Raw genomic sequence first — 23,054 nt, forward strand, 5'->3', positions numbered from 1 at the left:
CCCCTCCCACCCCTGCCGCCCCGTTGTCTCCGTCCCACGCCGGAGCCGCGCCCGCAAACGACACCCTCAGCTCGCGTGGATCTCCGCGGCGGCAGCGACGGCGGCTCGTCGGACGGCGCCCGCAGCGCCAGCGCCGCGCGAGGCGAGCAGCGCGCCGCTGGCGACGCCGACGGCGAACGCGGCGAGGAGGGCGAGCCACGAGGGCGAGCCCGCCCGCTCGCCACCTGCCGCAGAGAGGGCGAGCGCCGGCTTGAGTGGCTTGGCTGCGGCGGCGCCGCCTCCGCCGCCTCCTCCGCCGCTGCGCGCGCCGCTCTCGCACGCGGGCGAGCCGGGGTAGAAGCCGACCGCCTTGTGGAGGTGTGAACCATGGATGAGTATACTCATATGGATGATTCAGTACTAAGTAGTCAGCCGGGGTAGAAGCCGACGCGCCTTGTGGAGATCGCTGAAGGCGGAGACGGCGAGGTCGTCGATGTAGAACTGCGCGTACGGCTTGCCGAACGCAACCTGAGCGTCGCAGCCGCGGCCGTCAAAAGCCTCGGCCCGATCTCGGCCCGATCTCGGCCAGATCTCGTCCAGATCTCGGCCGGATCTCGGCCAGATCTCCTCGAGTCCCCGACACGTCCTGCGGGATGCTCTAGCCGGGCAGCGGCGCCTCGTCGTCTCGTCGAGTCTCGTCCTACCGTCTACTCTCGCATCAGGCGCGCGCCTCGTCGTGCGGGATGCCGTAGTCGGACAGCTGCCGCAGGGTGAGGGCGCCGATGTCGGCGACGACGGCGGCGGTGTTGCCCCCGTGCGTGCGCATCCGCCGCCCGGTCGCGATGATGATGTGGTGCCCCTGCGCCTTGAGCGCGCGGCACGCGGCGATGTTCTCGGCGAGGGGCTCGCAGGTGGTGTAGTCGCCCGAGACGCGAGGCGCCGTGACGAGGGTGTGGTCGAGGTCGAAGCAGATCCGCAGCTTGGGCTGCCGCTGCTGCGCGAGGCAGAAGGCCTGGAGCTGCGGCGGCGTCCCGAGCACGTGCATCCGCTTCGGGTCCACCTCGACGGCGCGGAAGGCGTGCCCCTCCTCGATCATCTGCGTGATGACGCCCGACGTGTAGAACTCGCCGATCGCGTCCTGCGAGAGCTGCGTCGTCTGCGAGTCGAGCAGCGCCTGGCACTGCGCCTCGAGCTCGACGCCGCTCATGAAGGAGTAGCAGCCCGTGTTAGCGTGGTCCGAGATCTTGACTTTCTCCTTGACCTGCAGGATCCGCCTCGCCTCGTCGAAGACGACGTACGAGTAGAGCGGCTGCGGCTGCGTGTCGACAAAGTAAAACACGCCGTTGGAGGTTGCGCAGATGTCGCGATACTTCCCGACGATGTCCTCGTCGTAGAAGGTGTCGCCGTCGACCAGCATCACCGGCCGCGAGCGCAGCGCGCGAGAGATGCCTCGCAGCCCGAGCAGGACCGTCTCTGCGGCGCCGCGGGTCGGGCCCGGCAGCTGGACGAGAGACACGTTCGGGTGAGCAGAGCAGACGGGCTCCCAGTACTTTGGAGAGATGAACTTTGGGTCGTACACGATCACCAGCGCGTCGCCCGGCCGCGTCTTGAGCGAGTCGATCACCCACAGGATCATCGCCTGACGACGTTACGCACCCGTGGTGGACACACGCGGAGAGGCCGCAGCGACGCGTATCCGCACAGCGAGCCGTCCCACTGGCTGGCAGGACGCGGCAGAGTGCGCGGTGTGCAGCTGCTGCGGCGGCGGCGGCAGCACGCCTTGCCGAGGACGTTGACGAAGGGCTTGGGCGAGGTGTAGCCCTCCCGCTGGAAGCGGGAGCCGATGCCACCGAGCGGGATCATGATGGTGAGAGGCGGAGCGCCGCCGGTCGCCATCTTGCGTTCTGTGTGTTGAGCGCGACGTGGTATAGGAATCCTAGTCCTACTGTCGGACTCGTAAAAGAATTTAAACAAAACAACTCTCTCTCACAGCAGACAGGCTCGACACAGGTGCGAACTGGCGCGTGCTAGTACTATCACCGGCACACCACCGGAGCCAAAAGAATTCCGAGTCCTAACCGGGATCGCCCGTCGACCTGCCCCCGTGCCGCCGGGTGCAGCCTGTCCTATACGAGCGAGGTCTCGAGGAGCGCCACACGCGAGGGGCGGCAGGTCGAGGAGTTTCTTGATACGAAACCACGACGACACACCAGGAAGAGAGATCCTCTTCTTTCTCCAGGTTGGTGACTTAGCTTTGTCAGTCAGTCAGTCTTACACACCTCCTAGCATGGAGGACGGGCCCACACGCACACACACACGCTGCACACGATTGGCTCGGGAGCCGACACGAGGCACGCGGTCACCGGCCGTAGCACTGGGGTCCGGACTGGCTAGACGCACAACACACGGCTCACAGGACAGCTCACGAGAGGTGGCGCTATATAGTGTGGGGTTCGCGGGGACCGACGCAGGAGAAGAAGGTGGGGCACAGGGACGGGACACAGGACTCACGAACTGACATCCCGCCCCGCGCCGGGGGCGGTGGCGCGCGCCGCGCCGGGAGGGTGGGCGATGGCTAGCGCACCACACCCCTCTCCTTAAAATCCCTGTGTGGTGGCGGCGTGCCGTTCTCCCATCCCTCCCTTGGGTTGTCTGGTTTCTTTCTTTCTTTCTTTCTTTTAACCTCTCGCCGCAGCCTGCCTCTTTTTGTTTGTTCTATTGTCGCCTCTCTCTCTGTTGCACCGCCCCACCTGCCCACAGCCCCACACAATGAAATCTGTCGGCGGTGCTCTGCTGAGCCACTGCCTTGTGACGGAATCTCTCTCCTTGCTCTGCCACACCCTACACCTCGAGCCCTACATGCGCGAGATGAGTTTTTTTCTCCTGCTCTCTGCCCCTCTGCCTCTCTCCCCTTCTCCGGCATAACAACCACTGCCCCGATCGACAGGTGATGACCTTCGTCCTCGCAGGGATCGTTCTCCGCCCCACGCTGACCGCCTTCGGGCATAGGTGTGGGCGCGATGGGGGGTGATCCATGGTGCGAATTCGGGAGCGTGTGCGACCAGGGGAGTGAGTCTCGTCCGTCGTCGTCGTGTCGGGGCGTAGCTGCTTTTTGGAAACATGTTTCTACTCGTTGGACCGGAGATGGGGGGGCAGGTGCACACCCCCTGCGCTGCTCAACCTCTGAGATGTTACTCCAGACACCGTACCGCCGTGTCTGTATCTCCCAACATCTCCCGGTCCCGCTACCCGCAGCTCAAAGCGACGTCTCCCCTAATCTCCACGGCACCCACCGCCCGCGCACACTACTCGCCGACGCCTCGAGAGTCGCGCGCACGCACAACCCAGCCGTCGAGCAAGCGGACATGACCAGAGGCGCCCGCGGAGGGACAACCGGGATCGCCCTCGCCCGAGCCAGAGCCAGCCCTGGCCCCTGGCCGCGCGCGCGGCCTTCTTTCTGGCCCGCATCCACCGCAGCGGCGGCCGCCGCTGCGAAAACTGCGGCCGCGCGACGCCTCCACGAGCATACGATCGAGCGCCCGGAGGGGCTCGGGCTGAGTGCCGTCGCGAGACCTCGGCACGCCTAGGCACGCCTGCGCACGCGGCAGAGCGACAGCGGCACCACCCTCGTCGGGCGCCGACGAAGCGTGCTCGCGGGTCGCCGCTCCGTCGACCGACGGCCGAGACACTTGCTCCGACGCCGCCCCGCCCCCGCCCCGCCGGTCCGGCACCGATATCTCGGAGGACGACCTAAGGAAGAGCGTTGCGGCGCGTCGCCGGAGGACGGCGCGCTCGTGCTCTCGCCGCGAGATCGAGGGGGGGGGGGGGGGGGGGCTGCGCCGCGGAAGAGCGCCGGGGCGAGGGGTGCGTGTGCGCCGCCCGCGGAAGAGCGCGCGGGTGAGGGAGGGGGGGTGCGCGCGCGCCGTCCTGCAGCGTCGCCGGCCGCAGGCCAAGGAGCTCGGCTCCTCGAGAGCACCGACGGACGACGATCGGCTCCTCAGCAGTGCGACGCCGAGCTGGAGGCTCGGCCGGGAGCTCGCGCGGGCGCGTGGAGCTTTCCGCTCGGGCCAGCAGGAAACGGGCGCCCCGCACAGCGACGCCCGCCGTAGAGTGCCGAGAGCTCGGCTCGACGCGAGCGCCGAGGAAAAGCGATGTTAAAGTAAACACGGGTCTCCGAGGGTTGGACCCGCGTACCGGGTTTCCCCTTAACTGCAGGACGCCCCCTCTACTCGGAGCTAGTGGACATCACACCCGCGAGTTTTTTTCTTTTTTTGCACAAAAAGAAAGAAAGAAAGAAAACACACAACCCAAGGGAGGGATGGGAGAACGGCACGCCGCCACCACACAGGGATTTTAAGGAGAGGAGGGTGTGATGCGCTAGCCGTCGCCCACCCTGGGGGGTCTGCCTCCTCGTATCTCTTTTCGCAGTCTTTTTTTGCACAAAAGGAGGGAGTTTAGTTGTAAAATTCTTTTTTTGGTGTACGGTCGCCGGCTGGCACAGATCAGCGATTTCTGTGGCTGCGCCGTGTGCCGTGCTGCCTGTGTCCTCTCCCGACATGCCAGGCGCTCTCGAGGAGTGCTGCGCGTACTTCTGCACCGGCCTCTCCGTCTTTGGAGTGCTCGGTCTGGTGCGTGCGCCTCCCAGTTTCAATTCCCTGCGCAACTGGTTCCTCGGCGTCTCAAAGGCGCCGCGCGAACCGTTCTCTCTGCGCGCGGCCGTTGCACCCGTTCGCAGGCCACTGCGAAGATCGCTGCGTGGCGCCCTCGCCTCAGCCTCGGCCGGCGCCCCCGGACGCAGGAGGGGGCCGACGCGTCGGCGATGGCGTGCTTCTACGCGGGCGTAATCTATGCGGTGTACCTCTTCTATTGCGGCGCAAAGGCGCGGCGGCGCCCACCCAATACAGCCCGCACTCACTGCCGCCGCTGCTATTCGCCTTCGAGCCGCTGCTGCCGATGACGCCGCGACCCGCCCTCGCCGCGACAGGTGATGTCATGGTCGGGGAAAAAGGGTGACGGCAGCGAGGAGCTGATGCATTCGGACGTCTAGTCTACATGCGTCCGTGTTGTTGTATGCGCTGCGCAGCCCACCTCTTGGGCGCGGGCGTCTTTACGCGCCGCCGCCGCACCTCTGTCCGCCCGCGCGATGCGGGCTTGCGCGGGGCGGCTGCCTTCGCGCGCCGTGAGGAGGCAGGGATCGTCTCTATTTGTACGTTTCGTTTACCACGGGGCGGTGCCCGTGCCGCTGCCGGTCGGTGAGTCGGTGTCACTCTTCGAAAGTCAATCGAGTGTTAACGGGTCTATGGCTAGCCACGCTCTTTCCGTGTGGCGCGCGGGCGGCGGGCGCGACCGCGGGGCGGGTCGCGCCGTTTCAACTTTCATTTTTGGTTGACGTTGAGACTCTCCTTCGTAAACGTACAGTCTGTTGCGGGCATTAAGAAAGCGTCCCATTAAGAACCCCTACCAAGCAATTTCCGCGAAAACCGAAAATCTAAGAAACCACGGCGCGCCGCAGGCGCGGCCCCAAGAAAGGGCCCACACACGAGTGTGAACAGGAGCCCCGCTCAAATTTTCTCTTCGCCTGCGGCGCGCGCACTTGTCATTTTGCCCAAGTCTGCGGTGTTCTGGGCGGTGAGAGAGCTCTCTCTCTTGGGCGGTGTGGCTGAGGGGTGGCCCGTCTACCGTCTACCGGTAGACTGGGGTAGACTGGGGTAGACGGTAGGACCGTTTGGTAGAGACGAGTCTACCGCAGTCTACCGCAGTCTACCGGTAGACCGTAATGAACCTACGACCCCAGTCTACCGGTAGACTTGGTAGACCGCGGTAGACTGGTCTACCCCTTTTCAGCCGCCGAACGGTAGACCGCCGCCGCCCCCTCGCCGCCCCCCCTCCCCTCGCCGCCCCCCCTCCCCTCGCCGCCCCCCCTCCCCTCGCCGCCCCCCCTCCCCTCGCCGCCCCCCCTCCCCTCGCCGCCCCCCGTCCCCTCGGCGCCCCCCTCCCCTCCTTCCTCCGTGGTTCCCCCCCCCCCCCCCCCACCCGCCACGGCCGTTTCCCAAATCCTCTCTCTGGACTTTCGCCGCCCATAGAACCGCCGCGTCCCTTTGGGCTCCCCTCCCCCCCCCCCCCCCCCCCCACGCCCCACGGCCGCGGAAGCTGCTCGCCGCGGTTCGGAAGCTGCTCGACAGGTGCCTCGCAGCTGCGTAATCTCGTATTATCTTCGAGTAAGGGATCGCGTGGGGATGGTGCGTATTCTCGTATCAGTAGCTCCGAGTAGAGCGTGAAGGCGGTCGTACAGTATTCTCGTATCACAAACACTAGCTCCGAGTAGAGGGGGCGTCTGCAGTTAAGGGGAAACCTGGTACACGGGCCAACCCTCGGAGAGTATTCTCGTAGTATAGCTCCGAGTAGAGGGCGCGTCCTGCAGTTAAGGGGAAACCCGGTACGCGGGGCCAACCCTCGGAGAGTATTCTTTAGCTCCGAGTAGAGGGGGCGGTCTGCTGCTAGGGGAAACCCGGAGCGCGGAGCCAACCCTCGGAGACCCGTGTTATGGCCCTGCGACCGCGCACCCCCGGGGCTAGGGCTCTCTAGCCCGTAACCCGATGCCGAGCGTCCGGCCAACTGGGTGCGCTTCTCAGCTCCCCGGTCCTGGACGTGAGGTTACTGACCGCACTCCAAGTGCTCCAAGGTTGCGGGCATTAAGAAAACAGGATTCCGGGGCACGCCGCCGTTTCTAGCCTTTCCACAGCCCTCATCCACCCCACGCCGTGGTTTCTTAGCTCCGGCCGGGGCACTCAAGCCAGAGCGCCGGCCCGAAGGATTTTTAGGTAAGAGGTTAGGGCTGCGGTCCGCGAGGGCGATGCCAGAGTCTGCCGCCGAGTCGGCTCTCTGTCTGGATGACGGGAAGACGCACACACGCCTCCATTCTCACTCCATCCACTCAGACAGAACACCGCAGACTTGGAAAGTGACAAGTGCGCGCGCCGCAGGCGAAGAGAAATTTTGAGCTGGGCCTCCCGTCCACACTCGGTGTCTGGCCTTTTCTCGGGGCCGCGCCTGCGGCGCGCCGTGGTTTCTTAGATTTTTGCGGAAATCGCTTGGTAGGGTTTCTTAATGCGACGTTTTCTTAATGCCCGCAACCCACTGTAGACGAGTCTACCGCGGTCTACCAAGTCTAAAGGAAAAGGCATTATATATTGAATACTTGATTTGCAGGGCTGTCGGATTTTTCCGCGCCTCGAAATTCGTAACAATCGCCTCGCCGCTCCACAATGCCTTTCTCCGTTGCCTCCAGCCGCGCGGCGCCATCGTCCTCGATCCAGTGCCAGCCTGTGACAAGCTTGGCAGCTCGCGGATCGACGATCGCCACGAGCTGCTGCCCGGCGACCGCCGCTCGCCTTCGACGACAGTCGTAACAATCGGCGGTGAGCGGCACCTCCTTAGCCCAGCACCGGTGTTATCACGTCTCAGCTGCTTCATTGCCATGTCCAGTTATGGCGGAGACGCGCTGATAGCATTCCTGTGCACGCAGTTGGACCAGCACGGCCATCGGGTGCGTGGCGCAAAAAGACCTGTTTGCGCTGTCTTCGATCTCAGCGGCTACATGCGCTGCTGCGCGTACCTGTGACGCACACATGTTGATCACATCCATATACCTCACTAACATACAGCTGGCGAGCCTTGCATCCCTCGTCTGGCCATGCTGTGCATCATCTCACCGTATGCAGCCGTATACGCCCACGGTGCTCACAGGGTCGGGCGTCACGGTGCTCGTGGCAAGCATCTCCGTCACTCTTGTGACTTGTGGGCTTGGTGGTGTTGCCTCCGGTGCTACTGCTGGCTAGGGTGCCAATGGCGCGACGGGAGGCGGCCATTGGCGCCACTACAGCAACGATTGTTACGCCGTGGAAAAATCCGGATTTCGTGCCCCGAACCGGCCGACACGTGGCCGCATATGTGTGTATATACCACGTCCGTATGGGCTGCACAAGCCAAACCACGCTCATCACAGCTTGCCACAGTGTGGCTCCTGGCAGTGGTAAGCCATTCTTGGTGTACCAGCTCACAGCAGGGCCATTTGATCACGATTGTTACACGGCGTGAAAAATCAAGTATTCATGAGATACGGTCTACCGGTAGACTGCGGTAGACTCGTCTACCAAACGGTCTACCGTCTACCCGGTCTACCGGTAGACGGTAGACGGGCCACCCCTCAGCGGTGTGGATGGAGGTGTGTGCGTCTTCCTGTCATCCCAAGACTGCTGACTGGCGCATCGGTCCAGCGCTTCCTTATTGTCATTTTACCTAAAAATTCCTAGATCCCGGCTGACCTGGGGTGCCGGCCGAAGCTAAGAAACCACGGCGTGGGGTGGGTGGGGTGGGTGGAAAGGCTTAGAAACGGCGGCGTGCCGCGCCATCCTGTTTTCTTAATGCCCGCAACAGCCAGCCAACTGAGCCCGGGATGAGCCCAGCTGGACTATAGAGCCAAAACACGTGATTCACCTCTAGAGCTCGCTCTCGCCTCCTCGGAGCCTCAGCCAAAATCTGTCGCTCCAGCGCCGTCGTCCGGGCCCACGGCCGGCTCGCCATCTCGATAATCACTCGCCCGATGCGCTCGGTCTCTGCTGACGGCTGCCGCAAGAGCGGCTGGCTCACGACAGCGTTTTGCCGGTTGTCGGATGGGAGAGTACAGGACGTCTGGAGTGTAACTGTGTACGTGAGATCGGTCTTGGTAACAAGCACAGTCGGTCTATCGAAGCGATGCACTCGTTTCCGTTGCCCTTCGAGCTTGACACAGAGCTCAGCGCGCCCCGCAAAACAGGAAGAGCCGTCCGGCAAGAAGATCTCGATAGGGAGCGAGAACCGTTAGAGGTGCTCCGAGAGGTATCAAGACTCCGTCATGACGCGGTAAGATCACTCCAAAAATGACCGCGCAGATGTCGGATCTCGTTGAGATATCTTGCAAAATTTGCTCTTCCCGAGCCGGCAGCACGCAGAGAGTCGCAGAAAGGCTACGAGTGCTCGACGAGTTTTGAGACCTGCGCGGTCAAACCTGGGGGGAACTGACCGCCCAGGACGGACGTCCGAAACCTGTGTGAGCACCTTTGACGATTCTCGCTCCCTATCGAGCTCTTCTTGCCGCACGGCTCTTCCTGTTTTGCCGGCACAGAGTTCCGTGCAAGCCGTCCAGCGTGACGTGACGAGTATATCGCTTCGACGGATCGACCGTGCTTGTTATCAAGACCGATGTGACGTACACAGTGACACATCAGACGACACATATTCTGGCACGAGGGGAGGCGCTCGACGACGAGGCGCCAGCCGCGATGGCGGCAGGCGGCGAGGCGAGCAGCAGTGCCCCAGGAGGCGAGGCGGTCCTTGGGCGGCGCGGGCGAGGGGAGGCGTTCGACGACGAGGCGCCGACCGTGATGGCGGAAGGCGGCGAGGCGAGCAGCGGTGCCCCACCAGCGAAAAGACCGCGCGGGAAGAAGGCGTCTGAACCACAGCGTGTCCCGAGTCGGGGGTGTTTCTCTTCTTATCCGTTACCATGTAGAGCAAGGTCGAGGGCGGGCCCTTTCGGGCTCGGGCCGCCCTCTCGCCCGCACCTCTGCGGGGCTTGCACGTGGCAGCGGCTCGACTGGTCGCGTCAGCCCTTTTGTGAAGCCCGACACGCTATCCCTGCTCAGGCCATGCCTGACACGCCCTGACGGCGGACCTCACGGGGGCGCCGACGTGCGACGACCGTCTCTGGGATCGAAAGACGAAACCGCGCCCCAGGAGCTCGTGCAGAGCGCGCTCCGGAGCTCTGTGGCGGAAATTTTGAAGGGAACGTGGTGGCTTCCCACCGCCTCTGTATGTACCCAATAAAGTGCTAACACGACCCTCGGGCAGCAGGGGGTATGTGGCGAGCACACGGAGGCACAGTCAGGCCGCCGTGATATCGCCCTTCCGGACACCCCGTTTCGGTAGCCGTTTAGGGATTTTCAAACAGCGTTCTCCTCGAACGATATCGGTGTCGAAACACCGCTCTGACAGCGCTCACAGCTGTGGGTTAAAACCGTGAATGACCTGGCGCGACGCCTCGCTTCGCCGAGGTCGTCGCGGCGTGTGAGCGCCCTCCCAGGCCGCCTGCTGGTCTCGAGCGCGGCTGGCGCACGCCTCGGCCTCCGCCGCACCCCACCGCGTGGCGGAAACGAGCCGCGGCGGCCACGGAAGAAAGCGTCGCCTTGGCTCGACGTGGTGTCGCTCGCAGCTGCTCTCGCCGACGGTGAGCCTGGCTGCCCAAGCACTGTGAGCCGACCGGATGTGAGCCAGCACTCGCGCTGAGCCACTCGAGCTGTCGCAGGCGTGCACGAGTCGGCACGGGCTCCTTTCTCTGCGCTGGCGGACGCTGTTTGGCGCTGCGTGTTGTTCTATCACGGCGCCGCTGCACCACCCGCAACCGACTCCCGCTGCGGAGGGCGGCGCACTCCGCTCTAGGTGGCACGCTCTCGGTGGCACGCTCTCGGTGGCACGCTCTCTTTGGCTCGCCGAGCAGCATATCGCCACCACCGCTGGATCCGTGCGACAGGTGTGTGCGCATCGCAGCTGCCGAGGGCTAACATGTCCACGCCCCCCTCAACGTGTGGTCAGGAGCGAGTGGCGACACACTCGCTGTCAATACAAGTCAGGCAGCTGGCCTCGAGCAGTTCGAGCCAGCCTCGACCGAGTGTCGCGCGTTGAGGGAGGCGGCGCATGCTGCCGCTGGCGCCTCCATCGCCACGAGCCTCGCGGCGGCGGTCGCGACGCACCTTGCGGCGTCTCTCGGGGTCATTTCTACGGCGTGCGACGCCGTGTGAGGTCGCCGGCGGCTGCATCTCTGCCGCTGTCGCTCCGCCGGCTGTGACCGAGTTTCGGGCGTTGAGGGAGGCGACGCATGCTGGCGCCGGCGCCTCCATCGCCACGAGCCTCGCGGCGGCGGTCGCGACACACCCAGCTGCGTCTCTCGGGGCTACCTCTACGGCGCTTGGCGCCGTGTGAGGTCGCCAGCGGCCCGCATCTCTGCCGCCGTCGCTCCGCCGGCTGTGACCGAGTTTCGGGCGTTGAGGGAGGCGACGCATGCTGGCGCCGGCGCCTCCATCGCCACGAGCCTCGCGGCGGCGGTCGCGACACACCCAGCTGCGTCTCTCGGGGCTACCTCTACGGCGCTTGGCGCCGTGTGAGGTCGCCAGCGGCCCGCATCTCTGCCGCTGTCGCTCCCCCGGCTGTGACCGAGTTTCGGGCGTTGAGGGAGGCGGCGCATGCTGGCGCCGGCGCCTCCGTCGCCACGAGCCTCGCGGCGGCGGTCGCGACACACCCAGCTGCGTCTCTCGGGGCTACCTCTACGGCGTGCGACGCCGTGTGAGGTCGCCAGCGGCCCGCAACTCTCTCCGCGACCGATCCCCGGGCCCTGCTGCGCTGGCTGCTGCAATGGATCTGGCCCTCTCTGGTGCGCTACCCGTGTCCGGGTGGGTTGCACTGTCATGTCAGGCATGCTACATGGCCCCTGGAGACTGCCTTGCAGCTGGAGGCTGGCTGGGGACCCTACCTAAGCTCCACAGAAGGCCTGGAGGCTCTTCCCGGCCTGCCCCGAGAGACCGGCTAGGGGAGCCGTGCCGGCACCAACTTTAGCCGTGAATATCTCCAGATCCCCCCATGAAACAAAGACCAAACTTCTCCCACATAGCCATTAGGACCCAGTAACTAAAATATGATGGGAAGGGCAATTTGTTATGAGCAGAAAAAGAATGGTGGCAGTGGCCCACTATGGCCCACTAGGTAGGTAAAGGGAGAGGACCGTGAGTTGAGGAAATCGGAGGACGCGACCCACTTCGCCACAGACGGTCCCGCGCCTCGCCACTATGACGGGCACACGCCCCGCACCGTCCGCTGTGTGCCCGTCTTTGTCCGGAGTGAAAAGTCCAACGCGCTCGTCGGTGGCGGCTTCCTCCAACCTGCGCCGCGCTCGGCGAACCTCGACAGCGCTTTCGGTGGCATGCACCTCTTTGCGACAGAAGCCTGGAGAGCAGCTCCTCTGCTGCTCACACACTCTGCACAGTTGACACAGCCTACTGTGCGGCTGTCACAGCTGTGACAGCGATGGGCTCGCCCTCACTGGCCCTCAGTCACTTGTGCTGCGGCTTGTGTGAGCGACACTGCTCGGCGACTGCCGGCACACTGTGAGACCATGGGTGTGAGGTAAAACCACGCTACCAGCGCTTGGTCACATCGGCCCTGAGGTCAGATCCTTCTACTCTGTTGATGACAACACTTGTCTACTCGCTGGAGCCGAGCAGGAGGGCCCGGCGCACAACCCCTGGTCAACTCAGGGTCCTCTCCCCGTAGGTAGGTAGAAAGGTGAAGAACAGCCAGGCTCGGACTGGACACCAACGCGGTATGGGTGGACGCTGGACAGATGATGACGACACGCACGAGCGACACACAGACACAAACAAGCTCACAAGACACACAGCCAGCGGGCTGCCACACACCCTGAGTCGGCAAACACATGACTCAAGGCCATATCCTCCCTGTCGCCCCCCCCAGCACTCCACGGTGCCAAGAGTACAAACAAGGGCACAACGACACAACAGACGACAGTAAGTGACATGCGAGGCTAGAGCAGCTTGCTCCACCTCTAGCAATCTCGCCGGCCGGCGAGGCACGGACGAGACTGTGTGTGGGGTCTAGTGAGGTGTCTATGGACGCCCTCCTTGTGATTGACTTGGAGTCGGACGATGAGGCGTTTGCGGAAGACAGTTATTACGACGGTTACGACGACTGCCTGGGCGGCTCGGACAGCTGCGACTTGAGCAGCGGCAGCGGCGGCGGCGGCGGAGATGACGACGGCCTCACTGCTGCCGACGACAACGCCAGCGGCAGCGCTAGTGGCGGCAGCGAGCTGTCGGAAGAGCAGCGAGCTCAAATCGTGGCTAACAAGAATGCGGCGTTGGACCGTCGGGATGGGCTCCACCCCACCGGAGCCGTGTGCACGGGTACATGCATTTGACGCACCACCGATCCGCCCATAGGCCGTGCGTTGGGCGGATTCGCACCGCCCGCCCGGAGTCGTCGAAATTGACTACATCACTTGCGACTGGAAGATGAGCGGTGCGCGATGGTCCGCGAGAGAGGGAAGAGAAGCCTTCCATGAGTATTCTCGGAAGCTCCTAGGCGCGCAAGACCCGCGCGTTTGGCGGCAGCACTTCTCGCTCCACTCGGGGCGGCCGTTCTGCCTCCGTGCGTGCACGAGCACGAGCCGCGGCCTGACTCGCCCTTCTGCTCCGAGGGCTGCGCCGCAAGCTACAACGTCCGCAACAACATCCGCAGCTCGCAGCTCACCGGCCACGGGCACGGCTGCCTTGGCCTGTGATCTCTCCCAGTCTCTCTCCCTTCCGCTCGTGAGCTGTGGATCCCCGCGGGAGGAACCGAGCTGAAGCCACTGGGGAAAATTTCATAAGTCGATTTGTACCGGATTTTCAAGATTTTGGCAAAAGTGCGAAACCGAAAATGGCGTTTAATTTTGCGCCCCTGCTGTCCGCCGCCTGCGGCGGCGCTGCGCGCCGCCAGCGCGCGCTGCGCGCCGCTGGCGCGTTTTAAGGGTGCGCCGGCGCTGCGCGCCGCTTAGGGGTGCCTGCGGCACCCCTAGCGCGCGCTGCGCGCGCGCGTTAGGGGTGCGGGGAGCACCGAAAAAATGCCTATTTTGGCAAATCAAGGGAGTACCTCGCCGTACGTGTTTCTCGTCAACCTGGCGGCCGACTGGGGCAGGCTCCCGATGAAGGATGAGGAGGAGGTGCGCGCACTCTGGCGCGAGTACGTGGCGCGCGCGTACGAGGCCGACGTCTTTTCCGACGGCGACGCCACGCGCAAACCGAAATATCGCCGCAAGCGGCCGGCGGCCGGCGCGGCGGCTGCTGCGAGCGGGAGTGGCGGCGGCAGCGGCGCGAGCGGCGCCGGCAGCGGCGGCGCGGGCGGCGAGGACCCGCCGCCGCCGCTGCCCGGCCGCCGCGTCCGCGTATGGTGGCCGGCTGAGAAGCGCTGGTTCCGCGGGCTCGTGCTCAGCAGCAGCGCCGCCGAGGGCCACACCATCAAGTACGAGGACGGAGAGGTGCCGCCGCGAGACGCGCCCCGCCGCCCCGCCGCGCCGGGCGGGCCGGCCTCGTCTCACGCCGACCCGCCCCCGCCCTCCGCCCTCCGCTTTCCGCGCAGGTGCTACGCCACCTGATGGAGAGGGAGGGCTGGCGGTGGGACTACGTCGAGACGTCGGGCCGCGTGGCGCGGGCGGCGGGCAGGTCGTCCGACGCGGCGAGCAGCAGCGGCGGCGAGGGCGGCGGCGGCGGCGGCGGTGGCTTCAGGCGCCCCGCCCCGCTGGCGGTGCAGTTCCCGTGGGAGCTCTCCGGCAGCGCCGAGCCGTCGCCTGTGGAGCCGCGGCCGCCAAAGCCGCCGAAGCCGCCAAAGGAGTGGACGCCGTCCCCATCGTGCGAGGCGTGCGCCGGCAAGCACCGGCCGCACACGTGCGGCAAGGTGAAACGGCGGTGAGGAGACGCGCGGAGAGGAGAGGGAGAGCGGCGCGGCGTCGAGTCGCGGCGACGGGCCGCCATACACAGCTTAGTGACCAATGCATGATCCTCGACATTGATGCATGATCCTCAACATTGAAACGTTTCAAAAGATGGTTTCCTATAGAGCTAGCTCTCTACGTGAGATAAAGTTGCCTTGTGGCGCTTGTCAGGAGCGCGCGGCCGCACACATTGCTCGGCCCCCCCCCCGGGCCCCCCCCGCCCCCCCTGGCCTGCACGCTGCACACATCTAAAGTCACCCTGCTGCTGGGGGGGGGTGTCGTGGAAGACCCCCCCAGTGCAGAGACTCGTGGTCAGACCCTCCGGGCCCTTGATTTTACGCCTCATTTCGAGCATTTTCGAGGGGGAAATCATCCTGTGGAGCTATATGAGCATTGAGACTGGTCAGATTCTCCAAGATAGTGGACTTTCAGCCACGATTTCACAACTTTGGGGGCCAAAATCGGCTCTCTGGCGGCTATTCCTATGATCAACCGTGATCATTCGGGAAGCCGGTGCTAATAGAGACTAATAGAGCCGGCTCCCAGTTTCCGCACTGCTGCGCGGCGCACGGTGCCTCCGGGGGGCCCCGCCTAGAAAAAAGAGCTCACGCACGACAGGAGCAGTCACACCACTCCCCCCCCCCCCACCCACCCACCCACACACATCCCACTGTGTCACCCGGAATCCATGTCACTCTTACGGATTTGCTGCAAGATGGCGCGCGATTTCTTTTTGACGCCCACACCGATGGCTTCCCACCGCATCGGCGCCCGCCTGTCTGGCCTCTCGCCAGAGCAGCTTGTCGCCTTCATCGACGAGCAGGCGCCCCTCTGGAGCGCCGCCGCAATGCGCGTGGCGGAGGAGCACGCCGCACGGCTCGTGGAGCAGCCCGAGTGGGTGCTCTCCGAGGTCCTCCTCTCTCCGGACCTCGCCCCGCACATCCTCGCCCAGCTGCCGACCACGGAGCACGCCGTCAAGGGGACATGCCGCGCGTGGCGCCGCGGCTGGAAGGAAACGCTGAAGAAGCGCGAGAGGCCGCGCGTGCTCGTGTTTGGCGGCCAAGACAGAGAGGGCGAGTTCCTCAACTCGCTGGAGCTGTACGACGCGTCAACAAACGAGTGGGAGGGGGAGGCTGTGGCGCCGATGCCAACGGCACGAACGAATGTCCGCACGGCGGTGCTCGATAACAAGCTGTACGCTGTGGGAGGTCGCAACAACTACGGCGACGAATACTTCAGCTCGGTGGAGCGGTACGACCCGGCGACGAATGCGTGGGAGGCGGTCGCGCCAATGGCGGAGGCGCGGATTAATCACGCCATGGCGGTGCTCGACGGCAAGCTGTACGCTGTGGGCGGGTTCAACGACGACGACGACCTCAGCTCGGTGGAGCGGTACGACCCGGCAGCAAACGCGTGGGAGGCGGTGGCGCCTATGGGGACGGCGCGGATTGCTCACGTCATGGCGGTGCTCGACGGCAAGCTGTACGCTGTTGGAGGCTTCGGCGCCGGCGCCCTCAGCTCGGTCGAGCGGTACGATCCCGCGACGAACGCATGGGAGGCGGTGGCGCCGATGGAAGAGGCGCGGAACTCTCACGCCGTGGCGGTGCTCGACGGCAAGGTCTATGCTGTTGGCGGCTACAACGACGACGACGGCCACCTCAACTCGGTCGAGCGGTACGACCCGGCAGCGAACGCGTGGGAGGCGGTCGCGCCGATGGCGGTGTCGCGGGCTTGTGTCGGCATGGTGGTGCTCGACGGCAAGCTGTATGCGCTGGGCGGCGAGAATGTGGAGGTCGAGAACGTCGACGTTCTCAACGCGGTAGTACGATTCGACCCGCTTACGAATGCTTGGGAGGAGGTTGCACCGATGGCGACGGCACGGACAGCGCTATGTGCTGCCTTGCTGTAGCTAGGCCGCGGACGATGATGGTTGATGCGGGCGCAAGCCTGGGTCTGCACCATCGTGCATCGAGCACCTCGTGCACTCACACGAATAGTTGGTGGATAGCACAACGTGGGCGCGCGTGCGGCTTGCCCCTCGTCATCTTCCCCCCCGTCATGTTAAAAGTGAGCAGTCCACCTTCGCGCTTCGGGTATGTTCTTTACACGTTTTTAGTGCCTCATCACATACTCTGAAAATAGAAAAAGAAAACGCGCGAGCTTGTCGTGCGCCGGACTAGGTCCAGCCCTGGGTGGCGCAAGATCTGACGTTCTGTGTCTGTAAGTATAAAGATGAGAGTGAGGTTGAACCGGACCCAATCAAAGTCGGCGGGTTTCCAGGGGGGGGGGTATGACGAAAAACGGCGGGCGCATTTGGGCACATGATGGGGAGAACTCTGTGGTGGACCCGCTGGGCGAAAGGACTAAGGAGCTCGCAGTTCGTTGTGCCTCACGATGTCATCGAGCGGAGCGAGTGCGAGCGCGGCGGCCAAGCAGCGGCACCAGGAGCAGCTGCGAGCTGACACGAGCGCGCTCGTCGATGCGGCGAGGGGGCAGAGGCAGATGCCTGAGCTGCCGCCGTACGTGCCAGAATTTGACCTCGCGTTCATGTCTCAGATGCTGGGCGGTGGAGCCGTCGCGGGCTGGTCGGCGGCGCAGGCCGAGGAGCTAACGCGGCTGGTGGTCGGGCTGGCTCTCGTGAAGAAGAAGAAGCGGATGCCGCTCGCGGAGGCGCTGCCGCGGCTGGAGGCGCTTGTCGAAGCGGCGGGGGCGGTGGAGGAGACGGCTGGGGCCGAGGAGCGCCAGTGTGACCTCTGCTACGACGCACCGCGCTCGGTCCGCTTCGCGTGCGGCCACGCGCTGTACTGCGAGGCTTGTGTGCCGCGCGTGCTGGAGCGCGACACCAACTGCCCGGCTTGCCGCCAGCCGGCGCTGCCCATAGCCGCAACTGGGCGGCTGGTGGCGGCGCAGACGACGTTTGTTCACCAGCCGCCCTCGCGCACCGTGCCCCAGGCTCAGCCTGCAGGCGCCACGGCGGCGGTCGGTGGGCGAGGGGGGCGAGGGGGGCGTGGACGTGGCGGGCGGGGTGGGCGGGGCGCAGGGCGCGGCGGCTCTGCTTAGTGCTCTTACGCTTCATGACACAAAGAATTGCAGCGGCAATCTGCACGCTCAGCGCAGGCCGAGCTTTACAAGCCACACACGAACCTGCTCGCTGCTGGCTGCGTGCGACAGCCAAACGCTCTGTCTCTGTGTTTTATGTTTGCGCGATCTTCCTTCTTCTCGGCTCGCGCACATGAACCACATGTACGTAGCTTTACTAGGAATTGGCTGACTGCGACGTGCGAGCTCCGCTCTCGCGCGGGCGGAAATACAGAAACAATCGTGACGTGCGGCGGTACACAGTTGATTCACGAACGTGCGGCGGCCATCCAAGGGAAGCTGCAGCGTGCGGTGGAAATTGACTCTGGCGCGCCGGCCCCGACGTCCTCCCACTGGAGCTGGCCGCCGCCGCCGCCGCCGCCGCCCAGCTCCTCCGAAGGGCTCGTCGCGGCAGCGAGATGGGCGAGCACCTCCTTCGCGGCGCGCCCGCCGGCCTGCACTGCGCCCTCCATGTACCCCGTCCAGCTCGTCGCCGTGTCCGTGGACGCGAAGAAGAGGCGTGCCTACGTGCTGAAGACACCAGGCTCGGGGCGGGGTTACGGTGTCGTGCAGCGTCTTCAGAGCACCGCTTGAAGGCGAGGGTTCGAATCCAGTGAACACGGCGGAATACGGCCGAATGCGGCTGAGTAAGTGTCCTCCCGAGCGCCAGTTGGAATACAAGAATACTTATTCCGATAGGGAGGCGGGCCCCGCCGCAGCGATCGGCGGCGCCGACGACCTCGCACGGCCGCGCCAGCGCGACGTTCCAGGAGGGCGGGCCGGCCGGCTGCAGCCCGGCGGGGACGAGGTCGACGGGGCAGCCGCGCGCGAAGCCGTCCTCGCTCCACTGCCTCTCGAGGAACTCGACGCACTGCGGGGGGCGCGCCGCCGCCTCGCTGTCGCGCCCGCTCGCAAGCATGCGGCCGACGCACGCCTCGAGACGACGCGCGCCCGCCGCTGTTCGGGGCTGAGCTCGGCGGTGGCGCGCGCGAGCTCCGCCGTGGCGAAGGCGACGAGCACGTGCAGTCGCCGCTGCTCGCCGTGCGCCTCGTGCACGTAGTCGAACGTGGCGAAGATGGGCCACTCCTCGCTCGCGTCGGAGCAGATGCTGCTGCCCGAGAGGCCGCCGCCGCGCCACCACGCCGTCTCGTAGACGAGGACGAACTTGCTGTACGCGCCTAGCCTCGGCATACCTCGGCATACCTCGGCTGATCCCGCGACATCGCCTCCCCTGCCCCTCTGCACGCGCCAAGCGCGAGCTGCCCGACGAGCTGCCGCCGGCGCTCGGGGAGGCGGGGCTCGAAGCAAATGCTCTCGAGCGCAACCTTGGGAGAGAGCGCGACCACGACGGCCCGGGCTCGGAGGGTCGGGCCGCCGCCGCGGCACTCCACCCCGAGGAGCGAGCCGCTGGGACCGACGGCCACGACTCGCTCGGCCTGCGCTCCGAGGCGAACCTCCCCACCCGCCGCCTCGACCGCCCCGCGGAGCCGCTCGCTGAGCTGCTGCGCCCCGCCCCGCAGGGTCGAGTCCTGCGCCGCGCCGCGGGTCTCGAGGAGCTGCACCAGCCCGCCCGCCGCCTTGACGTACGAGAGGAAGAAGAGCATGCTGATCCTGTCGGGATGGGCGCCGAAGACCATCCCGTTCCCGACTGCAGCGTCTCCTTGGCTGTGGCGGTCCAGAGAGCAGAGTGCGCCCTCGGCCCCGCACGCCGCGTGACGCGTGCGCCCTTCACTATCTGCGGTTACCGTGCACACTGTCTGTAAAGCACGTACTCAGGCCGAGAGAGGGAAGTTTCTGCAAACGCGCGAGTTCCTTCCTTAACCCCGCACACATACGCCACGTCCCCTTTCGCTCGCTCCCGCGCTCCCCCTCCGCGCAGCGGCGCCAGGCCCTACGGCGGTAGCGACGAGAGGAGCGCCTTGCACGTCTCGAGGTACGCGAGCCGGTGGCTCTGGTTCTGGTGGAGCGGCACGATGCCAAAGTAGTGCGACGCGGTCAGCTTGACGACGTCGTGCATCTCGACGCCCTCGTCGGCGTACTCCGCGGCGACAAAGGTGGCGAACTCGCCGCGCAGCTCCTCGAGGATCTCGGCGTCTCGCTCGTTGAGCGGCTGGTTGAGGATGATGAAGTCGTAGCCGAGCAGCGACTGGTACACCTTGGACAGGTCGTACAGCATGTCGCCCTGCAGCGTGAGCGTGCTGCCGACCTCGCCGCGCATGTCGAGCAGGAAGACGGAGGGCGCGTCGGTGAGCAGCACGTTCGAGAAGACGGGGTCGCCGTGGATGACGCGCGCGTGGCGGAACCGCCTCGACGCCATGTAGAGCTCCAGCTCCGAGCAGATCTTGGCGTGCATCTGCGGCGCCGTCGGGCAGAGCGACTTGTAGAGCGACTCGTGGGTCGAGTAGCGCTTGCGGAGCTTGGGCAGGTAGTTCGCGCCCAGGTCGACCTCAGTCTCGGGCAGGAGCGAGGCCGGGTCGCCCTCGGAGGAGTGCAGCCGCCTATTAGGATGTGTCTAGGAAGTGTCTAGGAAGTGTCTAGGCCACCCCCTCGGAGGAGTGCAGCCGCCTCAGCGCAGAGAGGAAGTGTCTAGGAAGTGTCTAGGAGGAGTCTAGGAAGTGTCTAGGAAGTGTCTAGGAAGTGTCTAGGAAGTGTCTAGGAAGTGTCTAGGAAGTGTCTAGGAAGTGTCTAGGAAGTGTCTAGGAAGTGTCTAGGAAGTGTCTAGGAAGTGTCTAGGAAGTGTCTAGGAAGTGTCGCCTCAGCGCAGAGAGGAAGTGTCTAGGAAGTGTCTAGGAAGTGTCTAGGAAGTGTCTAGGAAGTGTCTAGGAAGTGTCTAGGAAGTGTCTAGGAAGTGTCTAGGAAGTGTCTAGGAAGTGTCTAGGAAGTGTCTAGGAAGTGTCTAGGAAGTGTCTAGGAAGTGTCGCCTCAGCGCTGAGAGGAGCAGCCGGAGTCGGCCGGGCGTGAGGCAGCGCGACCTGTTCACAGCTGCAGGTGTGAAGAGACGCCGTTCACAGCCTTGAGCCGGCCGGGCGTGAGGCAGCGCGACGTGACGAGGTGCGAAAAGGTGACGCCGCTCACGCGCTGCAGCGTCATCGAGGAGACGTTACCTGTTCACAGCTGCAGGCGTGAAGAGACGCCGCTCACGCGCTGCAGCGTCATCGAGGAGACGTTACCTGTTCACAGCTGCAGGCGTGAAGAGACGCCGCTCACGCGCTGCAGCGTCATCGAGGAGACGTTACCTGTTCACAGCTGCAGGCGTGAAGAGACGCCGCTCACGCGCTGCAGCGTCATCGAGGAGACGTTACCTGTTCACAGCTGCAGGCGTGAAGAGACGCCGCTCACGCGCTGCAGCGTCATCGAGGAGACGTTACCTGTTCACAGCTGCAGGCGTGAAGAGACGCCGCTCACGCGCTGCAGCGTCATCGAGGAGACGTTACCTGTTCACAGCTGCAGGCGTGAAGAGACGCCGCTCACGCGCTGCAGCGTCATCGAGGAGACGTTACCTGTTCACAGCTGCAGGCGTGAAGAGACGCCGCTCACGCGCTGCAGCGTCATCGAGGAGACGTTACCTGTTCACAGCTGCAGGCGTGAAGAGACGCCGCTCACGCGCTGCAGCGTCATCGAGGAGACGTTACCTGTTCACGGCTGCAGGCGTGAAGAGACGCCGCTCACGCGCTGCAGCGTCATCGAGGAGACGTTACCTGTTCACAGCTGCAGGCGTGAAGAGACGCCGCTCACGCGCTGCAGCGTCATCGAGGAGACGTTACCTGTTCACAGCTGCAGGCGTGAAGAGACGCCGCTCACGCGCTGCAGCGTCATCGAGGAGACGTTACCTGTTCACGGCTGCAGGCGTGAAGAGACGCCGCTCACGCGCTGCAGCGTCATCGAGGAGACGTTACCTGTTCACAGCTGCAGGCGTGAAGAGACGCCGCTCACGCGCTGCAGCGTCATCGAGGAGACGTTACCTGTTCACAGCTGCAGGCGTGAAGAGACGCCGCTCACGCGCTGCAGCGTCATCGAGGAGACGTTACCTGTTCACAGCTGCAGGCGTGAAGAGACGCCGCTCACGCGCTGCAGCGTCATCGAGGAGACGTTACCTGTTCACAGCTGCAGGCGTGAAGAGACGCCGCTCACGCGCTGCAGCGTCATCGAGGAGACGTTACCTGTTCACAGCTGCAGGCGTGAAGAGACGCCGCTCACGCGCTGCAGCGTCATCGAGGAGACGTTACCTGTTCACAGCTGCAGGCGTGAAGAGACGCCGCTCACGCGCTGCAGCGTCATCGAGGAGACGTTACCTGTTCACAGCTGCAGGCGTGAAGAGACGCCGCTCACGCGCTGCAGCGTCATCGAGGAGACGTTACCTGTTCACAGCTGCAGGCGTGAAGAGACGCCGCTCACGCGCTGCAGCGTCATCGAGGAGACGTTACCTGTTCACAGCTGCAGGCGTGAAGAGACGCCGCTCACGCGCTGCAGCGTCATCGAGGAGACGTTACCTGTTCACAGCTGCAGGCGTGAAGAGACGCCGCTCACGCGCTGCAGCGTCATCGAGGAGACGTTACCTGTTCACAGCTGCAGGCGTGAAGAGACGCCGCTCACGCGCTGCAGCGTCATCGAGGAGACGTTACCTGTTCACGGCTGCAGGCGTGAAGAGACGCCGCTCACGCGCTGCAGCGTCATCGAGGAGACGTTACCTGTTCACGGCTGCAGGCGTGAAGAGACGCCGCTCACGCGCTGCAGCGTCATCGAGGAGACGTTACCTGTTCACAGCTGCAGGCGTGAAGAGACGCCGCTCACGCGCTGCAGCGTCATCGAGGAGACGTTACCTGTTCACAGCTGCAGGCGTGAAGAGACGCCGCTCACGCGCTGCAGCGTCATCGAGGAGACGTTACCTGTTCACAGCTGCAGGCGTGAAGAGACGCCGCTCACGCGCTGCAGCGTCATCGAGGAGACGTTACCTGTTCACAGCTGCAGGCGTGAAGAGACGCCGCTCACGCGCTGCAGCGTCATCGAGGAGACGTTACCTGTTCACAGCTGCAGGCGTGAAGAGACGCCGCTCACGCGCTGCAGCGTCATCGAGGAGACGTTACCTGTTCACAGCTGCAGGCGTGAAGAGACGCCGCTCACGCGCTGCAGCGTCATCGAGGAGACGTTACCTGTTCACGGCTGCAGGCGTGAAGAGACGCCGCTCACGCGCTGCAGCGTCATCGAGGAGACGTTGCCTGTTCACAGCTGCAGGCGTGAAGAGACGCCGCTCACGCGCTGCAGCGTCATCGAGGAGACGTTACCTGTTCACGGCTGCAGGCGTGAAGAGACGCCGCTCACGCGCTGCAGCGTCATCGAGGAGACGTTACCTGTTCACAGCTGCAGGCGTGAAGAGACGCCGCTCACGCGCTGCAGCGTCATCGAGGAGACGTTACCTGTCACAGCG

The 23,054-nt window shown here is 64.8% G+C and overlaps 8 protein-coding genes across 8 annotated transcripts; 6 read left to right on the forward strand and 2 right to left on the reverse strand.

Annotated features, from left to right (window-relative positions):
• Positions 1–697: 697 nt before the first annotated feature.
• Positions 698–1,875, reverse strand: EMIHUDRAFT_244338 (hypothetical protein; the record flags this gene model as incomplete). The annotated part of the gene is made up of 2 exons (XM_005769556.1): positions 698–1,618; positions 1,771–1,875. 2 exons carry the CDS (start codon positions 1,873–1,875, stop codon positions 698–700), a joined length of 1,026 nt encoding a protein of 341 aa, XP_005769613.1.
• A 1,273-nt stretch (positions 1,876–3,148) lies between these two features.
• Positions 3,149–4,137, forward strand: EMIHUDRAFT_370085 (hypothetical protein; the record flags this gene model as incomplete). Its single annotated transcript, XM_005769557.1, has 3 exons — positions 3,149–3,205; positions 3,567–3,701; positions 3,913–4,137. Coding segments are annotated over 2 exons (360 nt in total), but the record flags the coding sequence as incomplete, so codon positions are not given.
• Positions 4,138–4,485: 348 nt separating this feature from the next.
• On the forward strand, positions 4,486–5,387 carry EMIHUDRAFT_445271 (hypothetical protein). Its single transcript, XM_005769558.1, has 4 exons — positions 4,486–4,607; positions 4,642–4,664; positions 4,778–4,858; positions 4,964–5,387. The coding sequence occupies exon 4, from the start codon at positions 5,123–5,125 to the stop codon at positions 5,366–5,368; it is 246 nt and encodes an 81-aa protein (XP_005769615.1). The 5' UTR covers positions 4,486–4,607; positions 4,642–4,664; positions 4,778–4,858; positions 4,964–5,122; the 3' UTR covers positions 5,369–5,387.
• A 7,304-nt stretch (positions 5,388–12,691) lies between these two features.
• On the forward strand, positions 12,692–14,529 carry EMIHUDRAFT_470319 (hypothetical protein; the record flags this gene model as incomplete). Its single annotated transcript, XM_005769559.1, has 4 exons — positions 12,692–12,976; positions 13,023–13,111; positions 13,759–14,098; positions 14,200–14,529. 4 exons carry the CDS (start codon positions 12,692–12,694, stop codon positions 14,527–14,529), a joined length of 1,044 nt encoding a protein of 347 aa, XP_005769616.1.
• Positions 14,530–15,299: 770 nt separating this feature from the next.
• On the forward strand, positions 15,300–16,485 carry EMIHUDRAFT_244344 (hypothetical protein; the record flags this gene model as incomplete). The annotated part of the gene is made up of 2 exons (XM_005769560.1): positions 15,300–15,593; positions 16,465–16,485. 2 exons carry the CDS (start codon positions 15,300–15,302, stop codon positions 16,483–16,485), a joined length of 315 nt encoding a protein of 104 aa, XP_005769617.1.
• Positions 16,486–17,162: 677 nt separating this feature from the next.
• Positions 17,163–17,611, forward strand: EMIHUDRAFT_370088 (hypothetical protein; the record flags this gene model as incomplete). Its single annotated transcript, XM_005769561.1, has 1 exon — positions 17,163–17,611. The coding sequence occupies exon 1, from the start codon at positions 17,207–17,209 to the stop codon at positions 17,609–17,611; it is 405 nt and encodes a 134-aa protein (XP_005769618.1). The 5' UTR covers positions 17,163–17,206.
• Positions 17,612–17,898: 287 nt separating this feature from the next.
• EMIHUDRAFT_244346 (monoamine oxidase) lies at positions 17,899–19,266 on the reverse strand (the record flags this gene model as incomplete). Its single annotated transcript, XM_005769562.1, has 5 exons — positions 17,899–17,952; positions 18,061–18,153; positions 18,369–18,563; positions 18,650–18,797; positions 18,875–19,266. The coding sequence occupies 5 exons, from the start codon at positions 19,264–19,266 to the stop codon at positions 17,899–17,901; spliced, it is 882 nt and encodes a 293-aa protein (XP_005769619.1).
• A 2,345-nt stretch (positions 19,267–21,611) lies between these two features.
• Positions 21,612–22,253, forward strand: EMIHUDRAFT_47399 (hypothetical protein; the record flags this gene model as incomplete). Its single annotated transcript, XM_005769563.1, has 1 exon — positions 21,612–22,253. A coding segment is annotated over one exon (642 nt), but the record flags the coding sequence as incomplete, so codon positions are not given.
• Positions 22,254–23,054: the final 801 nt, after the last annotated feature.

The sequence above is a fragment of the Emiliania huxleyi genome (assembly GCF_000372725.1).
Source record: "Emiliania huxleyi CCMP1516 unplaced genomic scaffold EMIHUscaffold_417, whole genome shotgun sequence".
Taxonomy (NCBI): Eukaryota; Haptophyta; order Isochrysidales; family Noelaerhabdaceae; genus Emiliania; species Emiliania huxleyi.